General features: G+C 41.8%; 1 protein-coding gene across 2 annotated transcripts in view; it reads left to right on the top strand.

The window, feature by feature from the left end:
• The window catches only part of TMTC4 (transmembrane O-mannosyltransferase targeting cadherins 4), a 56,551-nt gene that overhangs the window by 5,854 nt on the left and 26,257 nt on the right, over positions 1-24,440 (top strand). Inside the window, exons 3-7 of one of the 2 annotated variants that reach the window (XM_063126114.1) lie at positions 10,364-10,479; positions 12,637-12,853; positions 16,325-16,412; positions 20,610-20,707; positions 22,153-22,245. In XM_063126114.1, coding sequence (XP_062982184.1) covers positions 10,364-10,479; positions 12,637-12,853; positions 16,325-16,412; positions 20,610-20,707; positions 22,153-22,245 — 612 coding nt within the window. The remainder of the gene's footprint in view (positions 1-10,363; positions 10,480-12,636; positions 12,854-16,324; positions 16,413-20,609; positions 20,708-22,152; positions 22,246-24,440) is intronic. The other variant, XM_063126115.1, reaches the window with a different exon arrangement.

Here is a 24,440-nt window from a genome sequence, read left to right as displayed (position 1 = left end):
CAGTGGTGATGGGGAAAGTATCTCCCCTCAGTGGTCTGATGGAGTTAGCACTGTTTTACCTAAAGTATTACCAGTTCCAAAAAAACACTTAAAACAAATTAAAGCCAAACTATCATTAGAACCAGGGCCAGCTCCGTAAGTTTTGCTTCCTGCAGCAAAGGACAAGATATTCCCCCTTCCCTTCCGTGTAAAAGATCCAACTGGACTGGCTGTTGAATTTTTTCCGATATTGACATGGAACAACTTCCTCCATCCACTTGAAGGCAGCAAACTATGGTAGGGGGTGCAGGGAAGCCCATGCAGCCAACTGCTCCCTTCTCCAACAGTTTGCTGCCACCCATGCCAGCAATTGCCATCTGAGGTGACTGCTTCACTCTGCCTAATGGTAGGGCTGCCCCTGATAGAAACATAAACAAGCTCTGCTGGATCAAACCCAAGATCCATCTAAGTCCCAGTAGACTTTTTTTCTGGGAAGCCCACAAGCAGGCCATGAAAGCAACAGTCCCTCCTGCTGTTTTGCTCTCTAGCAACCTGCACTTGGAAGCACACTGCCTCTAATCTTGAAAGTTGCTTTCAGCTGTCATGACTGGTACTCTTTGCTAGACTTAGCCTCCGGTACAGCCTTGCCCAAACTGGTGCCTTCCAAAGGTGGTGGTATACAAGTCCCACAATGCACAACCAGCATGGCCATTGGTCTTCCACATCTGGAAAATACCAGGTTTGCTCCCTCCATGAACTATCAGTGCTTGCCCATAATTCCCCCTCTCCAAATTCACTGGCCCTTTCTACACCTAAGGATGATCCCAGGAAAATGGACGGATCGTCCCTGCCTGCTCCCAGGATCCCCTGTGTGCCATTTGGATACACAGGGATGATCCTGGGGGAAAAGGCAGGTGTAGAAATGAACACTGTTTCTTCCAAAGTGCAGTCTATTCAACCTGGGCTTATAAAAAGCCTGCCTGTTACTCTTCTGATGTCACGGCCTTGTTTTTCCTTACACATGAGAACCAGCGCAGTATAATGATTGAATTGTGCGTTGAGCTTGAACAGGGAGCTCGCCTTTCAAATGTCCTTTCAGCCACGACGTCACCATCTCTCAGCCTAACCTACCTCACAGAGTTGTTGTGACAGTAGAAGGAGATAACCCTCTCTGTGCTGCCATGTGCTCTTTGGGCGACCCACAATGATAAATACACACTTGGGCATGTTTGCTTTCCTGCAGGAGATAACAGTTACAGCTTGTTCTCAGTCCTTGTGCATAAGCACACAGCAGGCTTCTTATGCTTCCCTGATCCACGTTGAGATACCCTTCCATAATCCATTAAGCCAGCCTGTTGCTGTTGCTGTGCCTGCAATTTCCTCCACTTGTCCCATTACGTATGTGTTAAACATACTAATGTTCATTTTATCTGCTTCCCCCTTCAAAAACGCATTAAGGTTCCAATTTTGCTCAAGAATAGCTGAATAAAATCAATTGTGCACATAAAAACTCATGCTTATACAGCCTGTATTTGAAAATGGGAGGACTTGATTTTTTTAAAAAAATAATTTCTAGGATTCCTCTTAAAACTGAATAGCATCTTTCTCCCCCACCCCCAACCCAGAAATACTGGGATGGATCCACACTTAGTCATAATAAGAGTCAGCCTATTGAAATCAATGTGACCTAAATTATTCCTGATTCACTTAATTGTCATTGGTTTCAGTGTGGCTACTCTAATTATGACTAAGTCTGGATCCAACCCATTCTCTCTTTCTTTTTGAATAACCATATTAAAGCCACTTTTGGAAAATGTAGAGTTGTATGCTGTCAATTGACAGAGAAGGTGCTGGTATTGACATTTAAAGCCCTAAACGGTTTGGGGCCAGGTTATTTGAAGGAACGCCTCCTCCCATATGTACCTGCCTGGACCTTAAGATCATCTACAGAGGCCCTTCTCCGTGAGCCCCTGCCAAAGGAAGTGAGGCAGGTGGCTACTAGGAGGAGGGCTTTCTCCGCTGTAATACCCCGGTTGTGGAATGAGCTCTCCAGAGAGGGCCGCCTGGCGCCTACACTGTACTCCTTTTGTCGCCAGCTGAAGACCTTTTTATTCTCTCAGTATTTTAACACTTAATTTTAACTTAAATTTAAATTTTACTGTTCTAGCTCTGTATTTTAATCTTATATCAATTTTGCTGCGTGGTTTTATCCTGGTTGTGCTTTTGATACTGTATTTTGTAATTGTGCTTTTAACCTGTTGGTTGTTTTATTATGGTTTTAATTTTTGTGAACCGCCCAGAGAGCTTCAGCTATTGGGCGGTATAAAAATGTAATAAATAAATAAATAAAATACGAAACCTTGGTTTTCTTGAAGAGCACAACATATTTGATTCTCTTTCTATGTGGTTTCCTGCAGGTGAAGCCATTTTGTACATCTATCGATTTATGGCAAGGGCCTGTATTGAAAACCACACTGTGATCCTTTTGTGAATGTTTTGCCCTCCCCTCTTTCTTTTACAGTTCTAATGAAAAGACACTCTTCTGGTTGGCCCTATGCCTACCATACTATGGCACAGTTATTAGATTTTGCTGGTGCTCAAGATGGTTTTCCCGGTCCTTTCTTGCTTTATAAGCAGCTCTGTGTTTTGTCTTGTCTTAAAGCTGCATTCGTTTCTCTTTTGTACGTTTAGGAAAGCAAACATTTGAACAAGTAAAGCATTTGAGGCAGAATGTATCCCTTTTACATGTGTTAATTAGAACAATGAGTCTTTCTTAAAATGTTACACCCAGCGATGCAAAGACTGCTGTTTAAAATCAAATACTTTAGAGATCTTGAGTCAACAGAGGACATGACTTTTCAAATAAATGTATACTGTTTAGAATTAAGAGGGAAATAGAATTTTTCTTCTTCTTAGTAGTGCCCTATAATAAGAAGGTATTTGTGTGTGTTTTTAAAAGGCAACTTTCCCAGTATTCTTTGCCTCTTGTGAATGCTCTTGTGATTTGTTTGCTTTTCGTTAGGGCGGATTCATACAACTGCTTCTAGGGCATATGTTCCAACTCTTGTGGATTATAAACATAAAAAATGTCAGCCCAGATTGAATGAGTTGGTGATGCAGCTGCCATTCATGGACCATATGTCAATTTACTATCTCATTACAAAATCTTCTAATAACCTGATCTGGTGCATGTTCACTCAGAAGCAAGTCCCATTGAGTTCAATGGAAGGATTGGGCCACAAATTGTGGCAGGGCTTGGTGGCCAACCAGTATTTTCTAGTATTTTTTTATTCAGCTGTAAAGTCCAATTCCATCGCAATAATACCTGCAACAGTAAGACAATGTTGAGATGCATTATTTTATAGCAGGTATGCAGAACCTTAGGGCCAGGAGCCAAACCCGGTCGTCTGGAGGTTCCCGGAAACCCATTCCCTCTTTTCCTGGCTTTGCTCCCATTCCCTTATCCATCAACCATTTGGTGATTTCCTGGCTTTTGTACAGTTTTCCCCATTCTGAAAGGTTAAATGCCCTTTTTTAAAGCTTAGTTACTGTCAGGGTTCCCAGTCCCTCAGACAAGCACATGTTCTGGCAAACTGACATGGGACACCCAAAACAGTGAAACTTTTTTATTGAAGGAAATCCCATGGCAAAAGCTTAATGGTTACATATTTCAGAAATCATAGAGCTGATGGTCAGTAGCTATAAGAAATTCTGGAACAGTCAAAAGCTTATTGCTACTACCGTGATGAGATCCCCATCAACGTGGTTTCTTCGTTGCTGTCTCCACAGTTCTGAATACAAAGGAAGGTCAATCTATACATAGGTTCTAAACCTGGACAAGGGAAGGGGATGATTCCTGACATAATCCCTCAAGCAATCAAAGGAGCAAATTCTTGAAAGCTTAACAAACCACCCAAAGAGAGCTAGTCCAACCTCAAACCATGTGTTGGTAACTCTAAGCCACATGGTCAAAGCTTAAACAAGATCATGGTGTAAGGTAAACCCTCAGATGCAAGGAGTTCCGTGCTTCTGCTTTTGCACGAGCAACTCCTAGCTATATGAGTCTAAGGAGAAGAAAGAAAGTCCAACAATCATAGATCAAAACCACTTTGCTGGTACACTGAGCTAACGACACACAATGTACAGCAAACGAGAGTTTGTCTATGAAAAGCTTCACAGTACTTTTCATAGCAAGATCTTAGTAACCCAAAATTCCAATTAAGAAAAGCTATGTGCAGAGTGCTCTCAGAGTCTCAGACGATGATAGATCCAAACAAAGAAGAGTTTTGAGCATGCAGACCAAATGTTCCTAGCAAAAGCTCGCTTTTGCACCAGCTTGAAAAAAAGGAAGTGTAAGCCTCCTCTAGACCACTTAACAAACAAAAGCTTTCAGCTTTTCAGCAATGCCCCTATCCAAACAGAGCAACACTGCTCAATTCACCAAAATAATGCTTCAGTCTGCACAATCCTTTTGCAAACTCGCACCCTTTCTCTGATTCTCATAAACAGCTTCTCTACCAAAGCTAAAGGAAGCAAGTAACTGCAAAGAGTAGAGCAACTCCCTGTCCCTGCTGTAAAAATGCGAACAGAAATCAACTCATACAGGTTCTTACATTCCAAAAAGCTAAACAAGCTCAAAGCTTTCTAAACTATGTCTAATTAAATCTTAGCTTAAAAAGTACAAAACCCCACAGCAGTGCTGAAATTATCCCTAACATTTACTAGCAGGAAGGGCTTTAAACTAAAATATGCTGGGGGTGGGTGGGTTGTTGGTCCCGCCTCTTTTCCTATGGCGCCACCTACCACTGGAATGTGAACTCCAGAAACTTCTCCAAAATAGAATTTGGATATTTGGCTGAAAGAGGTTCTGTATCCCTGGACTATATAAGATGCCTAATACTTAACAAATACCTAACTTCTTCACATGACGGGGGGTGCAGAGGTTGCTTATACCAGTATTTATTTATTTATTGCATTTTTATACCGCCCAATAGCCACACTTATGTTGTGTTAACCTTTTCTATATATGAAAGCTATGTATTTACTGTTAGCAAACAGGCCACTACAATGCTGAGGAATGGCAAATTTTACAAGTAATCAGAGTTCTGTGGTGGCTAGTCCATCTTTTGTTTGTTTGTGGCAAGAATTTCCATTGTTATCCTATACCTTGTTATCAGAGTTTTCCATGTTATCAAATTCAGTTGGGTCATACATACCTTCGAAGGCACAGGATCCCAAGTTCAATGCCCAGCCTCAAGGGCAGCTCCAGGATTGAAGGGGCCCACAGTAAAATGTTGCCTGTGGCTCTGCCTCCCACCCCAATGCCTGTCCTGAGACCCCTTTTAAAAATATATTGTTAAGAACATCTTTAAAACTTGTTTCCTTTGGTGCTGTGGCACTGAGGGGCTTCCAGTTGTCTTCTGGGATTTCTCCCTCAACACTGCCCAGGAAGTTATGTCATTACAGAACATTGTGGGTGAAAATGTCATTGTAGCAGCGGCCATCTTCTCCATCCTTCCCAAATCCTCCAGAGTGCCTTAACTTCCACAGCACTGGGGAAATTTCAAGATAGCGGCTCAGTGGGGTGGAGGAGGGAAAATGTTTTCTAGTTCTTTACATTTTAAAAATGCCTTCTCTGAATGGCATTTGAGATAGGCCCTTCCAGGATTCTTGAGTACCACCTTGTGGTGGTACCAGACCTGTCCAGTATCTCCAGTTCAAAAGGTCTCAGGTAGCAGGGCTGGGAAGGGTCCTGTGTAAACACTTGAGATCCACTGTTAGAGTAGACAGTGTTGTGCTGGATGGGTGGGCTTTATCAGTTCAGGTCTGCAGTCCTATGCAGTTACAGAAGAGCAAGGCCCCTTCCCCACAAATTCAGTGGGACTGATTTTGGCGTTAAAATGCATAGGATCAGACCGCGCATGATAGAAACTCCATTACTGCTAAGTTTGGAAGTGCTTTCCAGGAGTAAACCAGTTGCAATGCTGTTTTCATGTATTTAAACCACAAGTCTCTAACTTTACATGCTTGATAGCACATACGCTTGGCAAAATGGGGTATTTATATAGTGGTGCAAGATGAGAAGCCCTGGCAAGTTGGCACACTGTAGGGAGCTATCTGAGCCCTTATAGTGAGAGACTTAGGTGACTCTCTGGCTCTGTCTGTAACTGGCTAAGGGCATATGCTGACTGCAGCCCTGTGCACACTAAAACAAAACAAAAGCAATTGAAAATTTTATCCAATTTCAGATACCCTGCAAATTATCCACTGTTGTCCACAAACGTTCGAGCTAGTTAAAGGTGTAGCTGCAGCTCTGTGTATGCTTAATTGAGAGTACATTCAAGTAAGTATGCATAGGGTTGGCCTGTTAGGGAAAACGAGGCAGGAAAGGAAGGCACCCTTCCTCCTGAACCAACCCCAAATGCTTCAAAACACCATTTTTTAAAATTTTCTGTCATGCATCCTCTGCTGCCATCCGAGCTGGCAAAACAGTCATAACCTCTCCATAGGCTGCAACCCTAAATACACGTACTTGAAATGGGTGTTATTGAAAACAGTGGGACTGATTTCTGAAGAGCCATGCATATACTGTCAGGAGTGCATTCGGTGAAGTGGGCTCTAGCCCTTGAAAGGTGATGCCAGACAATGTTTTGTTTACTCTCTAAGGTATTAGAAGGCTTCTTGTTGTTTTCACAGATGCAAAATAAATCCCCAACATGGTTGTGATAATTAGCCCATATTTAGGCGCTATATAAGATAAAAAGGCGTTCGCAGATATAACTCCAGAGATGTCTGCTTAACTCAGCAGAGCATTATTAGCATAGGTGGTCATTGACTCACTTGACCAGAGGAAAGTCTTGCCTCCATTTAAACAAATACAAGATTTGGTGCTAACTGCAAGGAGGCTGCAATCTTTTTTCTAAGTGTTTCTGAATCTTCTGTTTGCTTTGCCTTATTTTCTTATTTACTGAAGATTTTTTTAAAAGCCTACAGACAGAAGCTGTGCAAATTATTCCTGTGTTATAATACTCTAGGCACCATGCATGAATAATTTTTATTGTTTGCATTCTATTTTGTGAACGTAATGAGGTTGCCTGCCGTTTTCCATCATAGCTAAAGTTTCTATTAGTGCAAAACAAATATATGGATATGCTTCTGCTCTAGCAGATATATTTGATGGGAAGAAAGACCACGTAAAGCTACAATCCCATGCGCATTTACTTTTCAACAACTCGCACTGAATAAAGTAGGACTTACTTCTGAGTAAACACGTATAGGATCAAGCTGTACAACTACCAAGCCTTGGGCTTTGTGAAGTATAGAAGGTCCTCCCAATGCATTTCTTTTGCTGTTTTTCTTTGTAATATCTAAGTTAGAAAATTAGTAGTTCAGTAGCAGAGCACATGCTTTTTGCATGTAGAAGGTCCCAGGTTTAAACCCTGTTAGTTCTAGGAAGGGTGAGGAAAGAATCCTGCCTGAAACCCTGGAGAGCTGCTGCCAGTCAGTGTCGACAATACTGGGCTAGATGGACCAATGACCTGACTAAGTATAAGACAGCTTCCTATGTTCCTATGACATGGCAGGGTTCCACCGTTAAAGGTGGCCTAAAAATAATTTAAGGTAGATAAATTAAATTCCTACTCAAGGGGAGCTTTCAGACCCAACAAATGGAGGATCTGGATACTTGATAAATCCATGCTAGTTACCGTTTAGTCAAGTACTGGCTGTTTGGTAGATCATAGGCAGCTTTTTCATCCTTAGAGAATGATGAAAGCAGCCCCCATGTGGAAAAACCTGCAGGCTGCCAGCAAAGATTCTTGCGATTGCAGCGACCTGTCCTTCAGCAGGGATAGCTGTGATGGTGTCTCTGTCATGGCTGGAACTTTGCTCTTCCTTCCCAAGTCGTACAGCTGGGATCCAATGCTCCCTGACATACAGGGATGCTCCAGTCCATCAGGAAAGGTTGAGAATTTGGAGCAGTTGTAGGAATATCCACCAACTACCCTTTTCTTTCTCCCACTGAAGACTCACGGCCCCTGGGGACTATGTTAGCTGAAATAGGGATAGCTGTGATGGGAGGGCCTGAGCCAGAATCTTACATCTGTCCACTTTGTGAAGTTGTCTATCCCCTGCTGTATGCAAGGGAGCTGCAGTCTGACAGAGTGGCAGTAGAATTTCAGATTACCCAGTAAATCCTGTTTGTTTATTGTTACCCTTGATCTCTCTTTGTATAGAACAGGAGCGGGCAAGGTTGCAGGATCTCCTTTGGTTTTTTTGCTAGAACACCAAGATCAATGAATTAAAGCCTGGTGCAAAAGATATATATGTAGTTTGAAGAATTCTGAGTCCAGGTATTTGTTTAGTGTACTGGTCCAGGACTGAATACAGCTCATAGTCCTTCCACACAAAAATTCCTTCCTGGTTACCCCAAGCTTTCTTCATTTCAATTGTATAATTTCTTTGTGTGTATGTGTGTGGAGAGTCGTTTTGTTGCTGCAATTGTTAAACAATTGGGAGTTAGAAATCCTTCCTGATATACTGAAAACCACCCCAAGATCTGCCAGAAGGCCCATATATACTTTTTGCCCATCAGAATGGCATCGTAACTTTGCATCCTTATGAGTTCAGGTTAGATTGAAACCCAGTTACTGTTATCTCAGAGGTATCTGTCAAACCTTGCGCTGCTATAGTGTGACTGCATGTCACCTCTACAATAGATGAAAGCTTGGGACACCAGGGTAGGGAGGTGGGTTGCCTGTATTCCTTCCCTCACAGTGTCTGCAGGGGCCATAATGATGTAGAAAGTAACAAAGTGATTAGATCAGTTCTGTAATGTGTACCACAGAGGAGCACTTTTCTTGTGGCTACCGTGTTGCTATGGTAACATGCATGTGAACTGGGCTTGACAGAGTGTCTAAGGTCACTCGTAGTCAAGTGAATATCAAAGTCTCCCATCCTTATGACTACAACTCCCATCATTCCTGACCATTGATTAAGTTGGCTGATGCTGATGGAAGTAGTAATCCGGAGGGCACCAAGTTGGGGATAGCCAACCTAGATCTTAGCTTCTCACATCTAAGCCTGGCTCTGTGGTGTATACACACTATTGGCTCTTGTCCACACGTGCTGTACAGATGGCCGGGACATCAGTGCAGGTGGAAGAACTGCTGGCATGTGGACTGTGGGAGATTGATATGCTGAATTAGGGTATCAGAACACAAATTGAGCCCTGCAAAGATGCACTCCTAAAAAGATAGGGCACTTTTTCAACATCCATCTCTGTTTCTAATTTTCTGCCTCATCTAAGCAACAGATACCCTTCCTCCCATCATAATGCTGCTTAATGAAGGTTTCCCCCCTGATGCTGCTTCTATTAATCTTATTCATGAGTATGACACAATTGGACTGACCTATAGGTTTTAACGTGTTAGAAATAAAATGAAGAATGATAGTTTAACAGTGTTGTGTGAAAATCAAGGAAGCGTCTCTGCAGGGACTCCTTAGAAGAGTTGAGCACTACTTGCCATCAGTAGTGTTAGCACTATGCTTTCTGTCATGGTTTACTGGTGACAAGAATAGAGAAAATGAAAGTGTGCAATACACACAGCTCACAATGGTACCGAATCAAAGACTGTAAATTAATTTCAAGTGTACATTATGTTATACTACTTAAGCCAGATCTTCACTCATTAAAATTTGCTTAATGTTATGAATTTAGTTGAACTTATGATGGCAATTTAATAGGAAGCTTGGGTTATATAAATATAAAGCCTTGGGCACTTTTGGGGGTGGTACGCTGTAACTTTTGAAATACGTAAATAAATACATCTTTCCCTTACTCTGTCTGTAGATAGAAAGTGTTTAATTGCTTAAGTACTAGCATGGGTCACTGGAAAGAATTATACATTTGGGGTATTCCTTAAGAACTTGAAATGAAAAGGCTAGACCCCCACTTTCTCACCAAGTGAGAGGTTTGTGGTATTCCTGTTCAGAATAAAATAACATACACATTTGATATGGATTCTATTTTACTTTAGTGTTTTCTGATGTAAATGTCCATCAAAAGGACTATAATTCATTTTGTTTTTAAATCTCTCTGAAGTGGTGTAGTGGTTAGAGACACTCAGGTTTAAATATCTGCTCCAGCCATGGTACTTATTTGATGACATTGTGGGGGAGAAAGCCTGGAGAAGAACCTTGTGCACTGCTTTGAATTCCTTGGAGAATAAGTGGCATATAAGTGTAATAAATAAATAAACAGAATAAATTATATGTAAGAAAAACTGCCTGACAAATAGTTTACAGAACTGTTCTCTCAGTTTACCTCAGACAAAGCTAGGATTTTCATCCATGATGTTGATGTTATAAACTTGTGTTGTTTCAGGACCTCAGGGCAGAAACCCCACTTGGTGATCTGTGGCATCATGACTTTTGGGGAAGCAAACTCAGTAGCAATACCAGCCACAAATCCTATCGACCGCTTACTGTATTAACTTTCAGGTGAGACACTTTCAGGCTATGCTTAAGATGGCTTTCTCCTTAAAATAAAACAAAACAAAACAAAACATACAGCAAAGAGGCATTAAAGAGAAGTGAAATTTCTTGAGATACTGTCTTTACCGTAGAGGGATGATTCATTTACGTACATGGTTCCTCTTGCCATAGAGTGAACTTGCTGTAACTGGCCCATACATGCAGAATTTGTTGTAGGATTTCAATATGTGCCAAAGTTCCAGACTACCTCAGAGTAGAGCATTCTTTCCTGCTGCTAGAGACAGCAGGAGCATCACATAGATGTCAGAAGTAGCTGTGATGCACTTCGACGTCACAGAGGACCCCAGAAGTGTATTGTCAAGCTTGCTTACACAAGCCTTATGTCCTAATGTCATGACATACCTAATTAGGGCTGTACATAGAAGACATACTCACCTCAGAACTTGCCATATTGGCTTGGATAGGAGGACACCTTGGCTTGGTGGCTTAGATAGACATCGGCCCTTTCCCTTGTTCCCGGTTTAGCACTCAAATGTGGAAGTGGAAGCATGGCAGATCTCTCTGGAAAAAGCGGGTATAGCAGCCTGCAGAACTACACTCTCTTTCACACTGCCTTTTCTGTTATCTTGGTTCCCTTTGCCATCAGATGGAAGAGCAGTAAATATTAATCTCAGAACGTGTGTGTGTGTGTGACAAGCAGCAGGTTTAGGGAGTGGGTGTATCCAGTTCTCTTCCTTTCCCACGCCTCCTCAAAAAAGGGCTCATGTAGACACCTGAATTTATCCCCTCTCTTACTCATTGTTGCATATGAAATGCAATGTGCATCCACAGTTGATGGCAGTAAATAGTAGCCCACTGGATTTATAACCACTTTTTCTCTAAGCCGCCTGTGTCAGAGCACTGGTCCATCTGGCACTGGTCCAGTACTGTCTATACCAGATTTCCCCAACAAAGTGCCCTCCAGATATCCTGGACCATTGGCCATGCTGGCTGTGGATGGTGGGAGTTGTAATCCAAAACAGCTAGAGGGGGCCAGATGGGAAAAGGCTGGTCTATACCAGGACTGCAGAACCTCCTTCAGCCTGAGGGCTGAATTTCATTTCAGAGAGGCTTTTGAGGCCATATTCCAGAGTTAGAAGGTTAAAGGGGCAGCATCTTTTAGCTTAAAGTTGTTACTGCCAGTAAATAAGGTATCAACCTTTTAGAATGAGGAAAGCTAGAAACTACCCAACAATTGGTGGTTGGCAAAAAAGGGGCGCTGCCCTCTGAGGGCTGGACTGGGACCCCATGCAGGCTGGATTTGCCCCTGAGGTTCTACCCCACTGGTCTTCATGGACTGGCAGATGTTCTCCAAGGTTTCACTCGAGATTCTTTCCCAGCCCTACCTAGAGATACCAGAATTGAACCTGGGTCAAATCAAGTCCTTCCTCAAGGGCAACCTACAGCTTTTGGCCTAATTTCATGCAGCCTTTGGCTTAATTTCAAAAGCCTGTGTGCGGTCCCTTCAGACCTCTGGCAAGAGCGACCTTGTCCCTTTCCTGGCAACTCACTGAATAGGAATCAAGAGCGAGGAGAAGAAAAAGGGGGCCACAGGGAAAGAAAAGGGATGACCCACCCCTTTTTGGCTCCAGCTCTACCCACTGCAAGCTTTGGCCCTGCTCACTGCCGAAACGTGGTCCTCAACTTATTACCTATGAGGGAATATGGCCCCCAACAACAACGAAAAGGTCGCTCAGCCCTTCTCCAAGCTATAGGAGAGAAGGAAAAATGGGGTGCATAAAGAAGAGGGGAAAGGGTGAGCAAGAAGGACAAGAAAGTCGGAAGTAATAGAGAATGAAGAGACTGAATGGAAAAGATGGGAATAGAGGGGCAAAAGAGGGATTCAGCGTATAAAGGAGGAGGAGGAGTCTGCTTCCTACTCTCTTCAGCAAGCCAGCTGTCAGTTGCTAGGCCCAGATTTAAGGTGCTTCCATGTTTACACCTCTGTTCATAACATTCATTTAGTTTCTGCTGTGTATGTATACATAGTGGGTAATTTAGCTTTTGTGGATGCTGCCATCTCTATGAATACTTCTAAAGCACCCTCCCAGGAAATTTAATTTATCTTAATTTAATTTATCCTGATTTCTAACTTCAGTGTTTTGCTTTTTCCCCCTTGTATAGGATTAATTACCTTTTAGCTGGAGGCTTCCACCCATTGGGCTTTCATCTCATCAACATAATACTCCATTGTGCAATCTCTGTCTTAATTGTTGATGTCTTCTCAATATTATTGGGTGGGCTGCAATACACCCATAAAGGAAGAAGACTAAACTTTGTCCCCAAATCATCCCTGCTAGCTGCTTTGCTGTTTGCTGTACATCCCGTGCACACTGAATGTGTAAGTACCTAATGACTCAGATATTAAGAAGTGCTCCGAAACATCACAGTTCCATTAACGGGGTTCCATTAACTACCTAATCTTCCCTATCCTTGCAAGTACATGTTTTTATGCGATCCTCCGCTTATGTGTGTGTTTTTATATAAAATCACAGCGTATTTAATTAATTAATTTATTTGTTTATTTATTGCATTTCTATACTGCCCAATAGCCGAAGCTCTCTGGGCGGTTCAGAAAAGTTAAAACCATCAAATACAATTCAAAGTATAAAACAAACAACAGTATAAAAACCACAATGTAAACGTACAATATAAAAGCACAACCAAGATAAAACCGAGCAGCAATTCCGATATTTATACAGATTTAAAATACAGATTTAAAACAGTAAAGTTAAAAGACTAAGATGATAAAACTGTTAAAATACTGGGAAAATAAAAAAGGTGTTCACCTGGCGTCGAAAAGAATATAACGTAGGTGCCAGGCAAACCTCTCTAGGAAGCTCATTCCACAGCCGGGGTGCCACAGCAAAGAAGGCCCTCCTCCGGTTAGCTATCTGCTTCACTTCCTTTGGCAGGGGCTCACAAAGAAGTACCCCTGAAGATGATCTTAGGGTCCGGGCAGGTACATATGGGAGGAGGCGTTCCTTCAGATAATCTGACCCCAAGCCATTTAGGGCCAGACCTGGACTGGCAGCCAGTGAAGCTGGAAAAGGACTGGCATAATGGGGTCTCGTTGGCTAGTCCCTGTTAACTCTCTTGGTTGATGTACTTCTGCAACTTTTCTTTGCATGTGCTTTGTTATTGATATAGTCCTCTTTTTGCAACTGACTTCAGAGAGAGAGAGAGAGAGAGAGAGAGAGAGAGAGATCTCACTTGCAAATGTTGTAGGGAATCAGTTATTTATATTTATTTGTTTAAAATGTTAGGCTGCCAATACCTCTTCCTTGTCAAGATGGCATACATTCAAGTATTAGCACATTGGGGGGGGGGGCAACATGCAGCCTGCAAGCCACATGTGACCCCTGCTGGATCCATTTTCTCCATGGTGTAACCCCCACCACTATCCCGCTTTTCTACCAGGAAATAATACATGCAGGGAGTGCGTGTTTTGTTTCCCCCTCCTCCCCCCAGTCCCCCAGTCTACCAAACAGCTGTTGTAGTGTAGCCGTTTCTGGTGGTGGTGGTGGCTGTGGTAGGGAAGGGGTAAAACCCAAGAGGGTTCCGTGGGGTCCAGTGCAGCCTCCAACCCATTGCAGTTGCCCATCCCTGTACTAGGTCCCATGCTATGTCCAGAGCTGAGGTGCATTAATAACATGAGTCATACTATGGGTCATATCCCATGGTGGCTTTGCATTACTGATGAGCGCTGCTCAGCCCAAGTTTCACTGAGCCCCTCTACCCAATTCAGTCCCGCTGGCCCTTAGAAAACTGCTCCTGAGGGTTGGGGACCCTCTGGATCTCTAATGGATATGGGGCAGTACGCTGTAGTTGATAAGGGGATCCATCCTAATTGGGTGCCCTGGCTAATTCATGCCAAAGTACTTTCCAAAGTACATTGGATGCAAAACCAATGTCTTGTATGATTTTGCACTATGAAAGAGTGCAGGAGCCACACTACTGCTTTATAGTGGTATTGAAGTGCACTGACAACTGTTGGGGTCCATTGACACATTGGCACTATATCCTGCTTGGTGTGGCTCCTGCCTTTTATATACTGCTTTCATACCACTTTCATAATGCTATATCCTGCTTGGTGAAGATTAGGTCTTAGTGTACTTGCTCTTTAAAAGTAAAACTTTAATGCCACTTCATAAGTTCATGTACCGCTTTCTCTTTGTAGGATTCTATCAAATAAAACAGTGAATTTACTCTTTTAATAATCATGTAAGATGATCTTAAATACATAATAACTTGATCATAAATTCTTTACATCAAATCAATTTAATGGCAGCTATCATAGTACAATAATATTAGAGCTCCTTTCGCACCACTAAACTTCTGCGATGTGCAAGATGTTGAAAAGCCAGCTGTTTTTTGAAATAGCAACAGTCCTGGTTTTCAGTGTAAGTGGCATGTTTTGACAAATGGTTATTAGAAAAACTCCGTTTCCAGAGGTGTATTCTGGTTTCTTTTGTGTTGGTAGATATAAACAGAAGGGATCTAAGACTTTTAATGTGTAAAATGGTTGTAGAAACATGGATGTATGTGGCATATAAATATATTTTGCTTTTTAATTTTTCTAGCTGTTACTTCTCAGTAAATGTTGAGTTTGTTAGATAGTATGTCTGAAAGAGGAGGCATGGTTTCAAAATACCCATTCTAAAGTTCACAAGAGCCCCTATGCACATGTTCCTCATGACTAGGGCATACTCATGGGTTACCTTGACCTCCCATGTTTACTGCTCATGAAATTTGATTTTTGTTGCTGTTTGGGTGGAGGGGTCATGAAAATGTCCACAAATAAACTCTTCTTTCCAGCCTTTTGCACATCTTTTCTGTGCCTGTTTATAGCCGTTGGCACCTTCAAAGCCTTCTCTGCCCCCATGGTGATTCTTGGGCATGAATCTGGGCTGTCCTTCATGGTTGCTTTGATGACCAGAGATTGCAGCTCCTTCAGTCTCAAGGCAAGAGTGGATTTGGAATGCCTTGGGCCCAAAGACCACACCGTTTCTAAGCTGAGTTCTTTCCTTTTTCTCCTTGTGGTCTCTTTGAAGAGGAAGGATAATAGCTTCCGTTTTCTGCTCAGATGAGTTTTAGGAGGAGAGATTTCTGGCTCCTTGTGAATCAGTCAACTTAATTGACTCCCCCACCTCCACCCCCGCTGGTCCTAGCTGAGATCTGTTTGTTTTATTCATTCATTTATTTATTTATTTAAAAAATGTGACACTTGTATACCGCTGAATATAATAATATTTCTCAGTGGCTCACAATAAATATTACAATTGTGCTTTTGCACTGCCTGTGTTGATACTGCCAGTGGCGTAAGGAAAAGGGGACTGGGGCCACCCATTGCTGAAGCCAGTTTGGAAGAGGACATATTGGTTGTTTCAATCATCTTTGTGCCAGAGTTCCCATAGGCAGTTTTGGTAGTGACCCTCTCCTATCTTGCGTTCCCCCATTTAGACTCAGTTACATCGAACTCACTTAATATGCATTCAACTTGGTCCAGGGGCTCCATATGTTCAGGAGCTCTCCATTTAAACTTCTAATGTTGGAGGGAGCTGCACATGCTCACTGCTTCCTATGGCAGTTGAGTGATCCCAAAACATATTGATTTCAATGGACGTGGATGAAGCATTTGATTAACTCTCTTGGATTGAAACTTTCAATGCGCTTAACTTTGTCTACAGCTTACAGCCCACTTGTGATATCAATGTAATAGTTTAAAAAGGAATTACCCTTCCATGCTACTTCAGTTCGGAGGAAACATTTATTTTGGTAATCTTAAATTCTCCTTCCTTCTTTTTTTAAGATTGCAGGGATTGTTGGCCGAGCAGACCTGTTGTGCGCCCTGTTCTTTTTGTTGTCTTTTCTTGTCTACTGCAAGGCATTTAGAGAAAGTAAGTACTTACATACTACCAGTTTTTTAATCGATCCATCCATTTGATAATAGAAATAAATACAGTACCTAATATGTTATTACTCTTCATGGTTACCTAAGTGTGTGTGTGTGTGTGTGTGTGTGTGCCTATCTCTGTGTGTTGATTTGTGGCTGCCATGTATGAAGGCAAAAGCTGAATTGTGACTGACCTATGTTTATGTATGCCCAACAGCTGAGGGCCAGGGTCTTGCTCTTGGCTTTCTGATGCAATGCTTGTTCTAAGTTAACTCTTCTATAGGTTACTTGAATTGACTTGTTACTTGATTTAAGCCTTTGTAAGAATTTTGTGGACTTTTACTACTCTTTTATTTATGTAATTAGCTTGACTTGCACAGACCATCTGTGTGCTTGTACTTTATTGCTCAGTATTATACTTTTCTGGCATGAGGCCAACTGGTAATCCATTGGACTCTCCCTTCCCAGATGCTTCCTCCCAGCTACTCCCTCCATTCCCTCCCTGCCACTCCCCTCTGCTTGCCTTCCTGCCAATGTGCGGCACTTACCTGAGGCCTGTGCGCATGCCACAGGCCTGCCCTCCTCTATGGGCTCCCCCCTCCCAGCCTCTCCCCCTCCCCCGCTTCCAGCTGTGTTTATATATCCTGTTGCTTAGCCACACAAAGTTCTTCTCATAACTTGAAACCTCTAGCATACAAAGTTCTTCTCATAGCTCGGAACCTTGAGTGTGTTGTAGCTCAGAACTTCTGTGCCACGCATCACCTTAGCATTTATATATACATACACACACACACACACACACACACATATATTCCTTCTAATAATGAATTGGGTAGTCAAGTGGCTATCAGTTTTGAAGAGAAATTAGGCTACCCAAAAATAAGGGAATGGTTTCTACAGACTTGGGAGACTACTATGTTTCAAAGAAATACTGAAGTTTGTAATTTAAAAGAAAAGTCTAAAAAATAAAAAACAAAATGGCCCAGCAAGGACTTTTGAGTTTCCATGGGTAGGGAGCAAGGAAAGATAAAAAAGAGAACAAATTAATCTCATTGTCTGAGAAGGAACTTCTGTGTTTACATTGAATGCCAAAGACAGAAACTCCTGTCTTTGTTGCTACTTTTTATTCTTTTGTTTGGAAGGAGGGAGATGCTCCTGCCCAAAGACAGATTTCTCCATTCCTATGGGCAGCTTTCAGTGAAAAGGAAGACAAATAATCTAAAGAAACCAGACATTTGGTAGTCTGTAGCCCTATATAGGAATTTGCCTGCTCATGTATAGGGCTAAAATGGGGAGGGGGACGTGGCATGCACGTATGTTTCACTCCAACATCCCCGTACACTTGGTTGCTGGTTAGAGCTTGGTGCACTGACTGAAAAGGTCTGTAAAGGGCTTACAGAGCTCCTGTGATCCATAGACATGCTTACAGAGCTTCTGTGATCACAGACCCTCCTAATCAGGGTTTCCGACGATGGGAGCTCTGTCGGAGCGATCAGCCGAATGTGCTTACAGAGCCCTTTACAGACTTTCATGCTCAACATGCAAAGGCCTAACTGGCAGCCAGGCACGTGGGAGCATTGGTGGTGGTGGGGAGACTTTTGTGTGCACCCACATCCCCTTCCTCACTTTAACCCTAAATATGAGGAAGTGATTGCCTACAGAGGGCTTGGGTGATTCTGTCAATTTAGTCTACGGTTGGGAAGAGCTGAGGTATAGAATGTTAGGGTGTCAGCTGAGAAAAAAGAATGGAAAATGGAAGACACGGCAGGTGGGGAGAGAAAATAGGCCTCCTCAAGCTACTGGCAGCTTAACAGTAATTACCCTGGATGAGGTTAACATTTCCTCTCCCTATGCTACATGGCAGTGTTTTAGGAGGAAGTAAAGGAAAGGACTATTTTCTCTTTCTCACCCTACAGAATACACCCACCCCACACTATTTAGCAGTTGAATGCTTTGGCAATCATCCCCAATCCTGAGCCCTCTAGTGCTATATAGCACAGTAGGAGATGCTCACAGTAGGGAAGGACTACAAGGCTCATTGTCTGGAGCTCTGAAGAAAGGTACTCTTAGTGGGTAGGGATGCATACATGTTGCAAGTCCCACTTGTATTTATTCTTATGATAGTGAATTTGACAACGCTGCGGTCATTGCTTTCAAGTGAATCAACAAAGCTTATGACTTGTGTCAGATCCTGGACAGGACTAGGATATCAGTCAAGAGCCAACTTTCCTCGTGTATTAACATTAATTAATATTGAACAACCTAGCTTATGTGGATTCAACATAGTAAGAAGACTTTAGGTATGGACGGGAGGGGCCGTGGCTGAGTGGTAAGAGCGCATGCTTGGCATGCAGAATGTCCCCGGTTTGGTCCCCAGCATCTCCAGGTAGGGGTAGGAAAGAATCCTGCCTGAAACTCTGGGGAGTGGCTGTCAGTCAGTGTCAACAATAGGAGCGAGATGGACCAACGGTCTGACCCAGTATAAGGCAGCTTCCTGGGTTCCTAAGTTATTCAACCAAGCCCGCAACCCAAATCAACCTTCATCCCCGGATGACTTCATTGGAGCATAAAATGAATGTACAAGTTGCCTGGCCTCTCAGTATGAATTCAGTCTAGTTCTATAAACTAGATTCTCTTATATAAAATGACAGAAACACTTGTGGGCATTTAGCTTTTTGGAACAGGAATCAAATGCTTGCTGCAGATCTTTGGCATGCGTTAAACTTGTGGCCATCTGGTGAGGGTGGCAGAGTGCCTTCCCACAATATGGTGCACCAGTTTAAACTAGGTTCAGGTGCCAACCAGGAATGAGTTCCATTCTCTGTCAGGAGATTGTGGTGGGAGAAGGCACGTAGTTGTAGGGAGCGTGCTTCATTAAATTGATTAACTCGCTTGGCATGTGCGTATCTTTGGAGTACTGATTAGCACTTGTTCCTTGCTTTAAATTTTTGACACTAATTGATTGAGATTCAAAAGCTACATTGATTATTTGGCAGTACTGGTGTGTGTATAGTGCTTTTTATAACTTTGCATGATGCCTGTTCTTGGGGCAATAGCAAAGAAGGTACATGCACAAAGCATGATTTTTTTAAAATGCAAAAGGCTCTGTTCTCAAACCTTAATCATAGTGAATTTAGCTTCTTCCGTGTGCCTATTTAGCATGGGTGTATATTGCTCTAGCATCTTAATTCCATCTCCTGCTTCACTCTCTAAAAATGCACCACTTTAAGATAAGCTGAAAGGGCTCTGACAATGAGCTGGAGTTTGATGTTATACTTTCCTTGGTACACTGTAGATCAGACGCGTTTGAACCTTATCCCTGAGGTTAAAATCTGGCTTGCCTAATTTGTCCTAATTTGGCCCTCTCTGCTTCCCTTGATGTCCAGCTCCCTTTCTCAGGCCCCACCTCCTTTCTCCCTGACTGCTAATTGCTTGGTGCTTTCTTGGCTTTTGCATGTCCACCCCACCCCACCTTCTAAAATTCACATAGATTTCAGACTTGCCAAGATAACCATGTAGTAATGGAACATAGAATGCAAAACAAGAATAGTGAGAGCTATTGTGGTGTAGATAAAATGGAGAGGAAGGAGATGCCACCCTGGGTTCCTTGGAGGAGAGGTGGGATATTGATGATGATGATGATAAGCCTTGTATCTGTGACCTTGAAATTAATAGCATTTGAAGATGTGGAATGTAGGCTATGGAGGCAGCAAATGGAAGAGTTTTTTAAAGCCATTGTGATGGGGGTGGGGTGATTGAAAACACATTTTATGAAAAGAAGAATCTCCATTTGGAAGTGGGAATGCAGCCTATTTTCCTCACCGCATTTTAATTCATAAAGATCTTTTAGATTTGTTTGTTATATTATGAAAGGTATGCGTAAAATATTTTCCTTGCTAAAAAACCTGGCACTGTAAGCTGCTGTAGACACTTACAATTTACAAACAGAATTTATTGCTTATTAATATTGGGCAGTAATTTCCTAACAGAATGGAAATGGCTACATAAATCTGTCCGGTTGGAGATTTCAACTAAGAAAAACATGTCTACATTTTCTCTTCCATGAACATTCCAAAATCACTTGACTAACATAACCTTGAACGACAAATCTTATTCTGAAAAACCTTTCCACCATGCTGGTTCTCTGAATACTTGTACGTATTGTCAGTTTCTTCTTTATATCCTGTTTTAAAACTGACAGGTAAAGAAGGATCCCATTTTTCTACAGCCTGGGTCTTGCTGAGTGTTCTCCTAGGTGCTATGGCCATGCTGTGCAAAGAACAAGGAATTACAATATTGGTAAGGTTTCTCTTAACACCTAAGTGTTTTTATTTACTGAACTCATTTCAGTGTTAAGTAAAATCCCCTCGTATGACAATTATATGTCTGTCCTGTGGGTTTGTACCACACTTAGGTTTCCTTGCCAAAAATGATGATAAGCTTTCTTAAGTCAAATAACAACTGTCCCAGCAATCTCATCTCTTTTACTGTTTTTGTTCACGAGTTTTTATTGTGAGTGCTTGCTTATTATTTTAATGAATGCTTACCTAGGAGTAAGCTCCACTAAGTAGAATGGACCTTACTTCTGAGTAAGCATGCATAGGATTCTTTTATGCAAGACTCCTTAGGCAGCTTTTTGCCCTAAAACAAAGGTATAAGGACCCAGTAAAAGTAATGAAATCAGACCAGTAAATAAATGCTGTATAAATATATTAAGAAATGCGAATGCAGACCAATAATTAATGTATGTATACTAGAATTAAACTGCATAACACCAAATACATACAATGAGAGACATGATATGCAGTTATGAATGAATGAAATAACTATACAAAGGCTTTCACCAGCAGCAAGTGTGCCTATAACCACGTCTATCAGTCTAGCTTGAAAAACTTGGATAGAACCATCAGCAAGACAAATACTGTCTATCTAACAAACGTAACTATCTGTCTAAGCATTTCTATCAATCTACTAAACAGTAACTCCAGAATGTAAACACCGTTTCCATCTTCATCAGTAACGAAATGCTGTGTCTCTCTTTAATACATGTATGTGCAGATATATTTTAGGCTCTGACTCCTCTGGTTGAAAGACCACTGTAGATAACGGCACAAAACAAATAAGCATTTGTAAAACAAGGCACAAATGTAAACATGTAACAAGAGGTTATACAATGTAATGAGGTAAAAGAACTTAATATATTTATACAGCATTTATTTACTGGTCTAATTTCATTACTTTTACCAGGTCCCCCACTTACTCCTGTTTCTTCATGAGGATTCCTCTTTTTCAGCATTTTTCTAAAACAAAGGTGGGCAACGTGAGGCGCTTCAGATGTTTTGGACTACAACCCTCATCAGCCCTAGCCAGCATGGTGGGGGATTATGAAAGTTGTAGGTAGCACCTCTGGAGAGCCCACTACTGGCCCAAAAGGTAGCCTAGAAAAATATTTAAACAAAGAAATAAAATTGCTTTGTAAATTGCATAACTATGGCAAATAGTACAGTTTTATGTGTTAAATTCTAAAGATGCATTTTGTGTTGTTAAAGCAGTAAAATAAGTTTAGATTTGATAAGAAAGTAAGCAAAGGATGTGTTTCAGTTCTCTGCCCCATGACTTATTCCCCCTCAAGGCTTCAAATTTTCCAGACATTTTATATCTCTAATTAAAATAAGTATTTAAAAGATATATCTTCATCTATCATCCTTGCCCTCTTTCATCATCATTAATTCCTGTCTTTTTAGGGTTTAAATGCTCTTTTTGATGCTGTGGTGATTAACAAGCTCAATATTTTGGAAGTTGTTTTGAAGATACTACGTAAGGACAAGTCACTGGAGGTGATTCCATTTAACATTAATTTTAAAGAGATGTCGCTTTAATCTGTGTTCTCAAACAGTTAACGTTTCAATGTTAGTGTCAGTAGCGTAACATAATACTCTAATCTTTATAGCAAAATGAAAGGTATACTGTTCTTTGATTCAACTAGTGAGAGTGTTAGAGATTAAATGCAGCGATAGAACATTTCCTGCAAAATGTGATCATTCCTTCAATAAACTTCAATAGTGCATGCTCTCTGACAGATGAGCATTTATCTGAATAGGAGAGTGAATGCTACTAAAAGTAGGTAATTGCACGGGTCAAGTAGCCCCTTGTCAGAATAACATAAATACATAATTACAGATCTCCTTTCCCAATAGGGCAGTTTATGTACCTCTTATCTTTCAATCTTTTTAATCTGCAAGGATTGCAGTGAACATGTATTAGATCTTTTCTGCCTGTGTGTGTGTGTGTGGCTAGCTTCAAACAATATGTAGACTTACATCCCTATTTTGTGTGTGTGTTTTTAAAATTACTTCGAAAGTCCCCTTGCTTACTCACTCTCTTTCTGTACTCACTCTCTTTCTGCTAGTAGCATACAGAATCTTAAGAACATAGCAAGAGCCATACTGGATTAGGCCTATCTAGTGCAGCATTATGTTCACATAGTGGGAAACACACAAGCAGGGCATGAGTGTACTAGTAGCATCCTCCTACTCATGTATCCAGCACATGACATACATAGGCATACAGCCTCAGATACTGGAGGTAATATATAGCCATCCTGAGTAATGGCTATTGATAGGCCTATCCTCCATCCATCTTCCTACCTTCCACCCCATGTAGCTTGGAACTTATAGGAAGATTTGCCACAACCTTACCTTGGTGCCTCTTTCTTCAGTTCTGTACCTTTATTAGCTACTGTTCTCTTATTTGTGCTGATCTGTGACCAAAATAAATCTTTGACTTGACTGACTTAATGCTTTTTATTTACTTATATTCTGCTTCCTTTTGGCCACCTTTGCGTTGACCAGCCCTTGTGTATGTCTCCTTGCACCTCTTTTCCAGCAAGGATATGTATCTCTTTCAGTCCTTTTGTCCTTGTGGTAATTTCCCCCCTATTACCCATTCTCACTGGTATCCCTCCTAGCTTACATGCCTTACTTTTTGCTCAGATCTTCAGTCACCCTACCTCTGAGCTACCTGCCTTCAAGCTGCCCTTCCTACTGAGATTTCCAGACCTCAGTCTAGCTCTTTCTTTCCATAGACCTTTGTGAGAGCTTTCCCCAGCGAAACTGACCTCTTATTTCACTTGTAGAAACTAGAATCTGTTGTTGAGAGCTTTATTCCTTGAACAGTTCATTTGTAAATATTCCACAACATCACAATAGTGACATTTTCACTGCCCACAGGCTCATGGACAGAATACTGTGTCACCCTATTTAGGCATTCAGTTGAACACATGAAAGCTCCAAGTGTGTATTAGGAAAGGGCTGTGCACACATTGGACGTGCCCCCTACATTTCCGTGCACAACAGCCATCCTGCCCCTCATTACCGGTCTTGCCATGTTGAACTGGCAAGTTCCGAACAGGAGTTCTACTCGTGTGTGCTTGCAGACAAATAGAACTCTCCGTATGATCATGGATCCTGCGTCATTAGAGTTACTGATTGTGCGAAGTACGACAATGGAACCAGTTACCTAGGGAGGTTGTAGGCTCTCCCACACTAGAGGCATTCAAGAGGCAGCTGGACAACCATCTGTCAGGTATGCTTTAAGGTGGATTCCTGCATTGGGCAGGGGTTTGGACTTAATGGCTTTATAAGCCCCTTCCAACTCTACTATTCTATGATTCTAAGAGTTCTACTTGCATTAGGGCCTCTCTGGATCTGACCCCATCCCAGTACATACTTGGAGCCCTCACATGTTGAAATGAAAGCCTGAATAGGGTTTATCTCTTCCTTGAATCTGGGGTACATGAATTGGGCTAAGTTTTGAAACCTGTAGACTTCTCTAACAAAGTTTTATAACAATATCCTACTGTTCAAGGAGGAGTTCGTGTTACAAACAGGCAAACACAAAATGCTGACCATCTGAGCGAAACCAAATCCTTGCTTTTGACCATTCCTCAGCACATTGCTTGGAAGCAAGTTCCATTTATTTCAGAGGAATTTACTTCCAAGTAATGTGGTTAGAAACAAGATGCTAAATTTAG

The sequence above is a fragment of the Elgaria multicarinata genome, chromosome 5 (assembly GCF_023053635.1).
Source record: "Elgaria multicarinata webbii isolate HBS135686 ecotype San Diego chromosome 5, rElgMul1.1.pri, whole genome shotgun sequence".
NCBI classification, from domain to species: Eukaryota; Metazoa; Chordata; class Lepidosauria; order Squamata; family Anguidae; genus Elgaria; species Elgaria multicarinata.
This window is presented reverse-complemented; position numbering and strand designations above follow the sequence as displayed.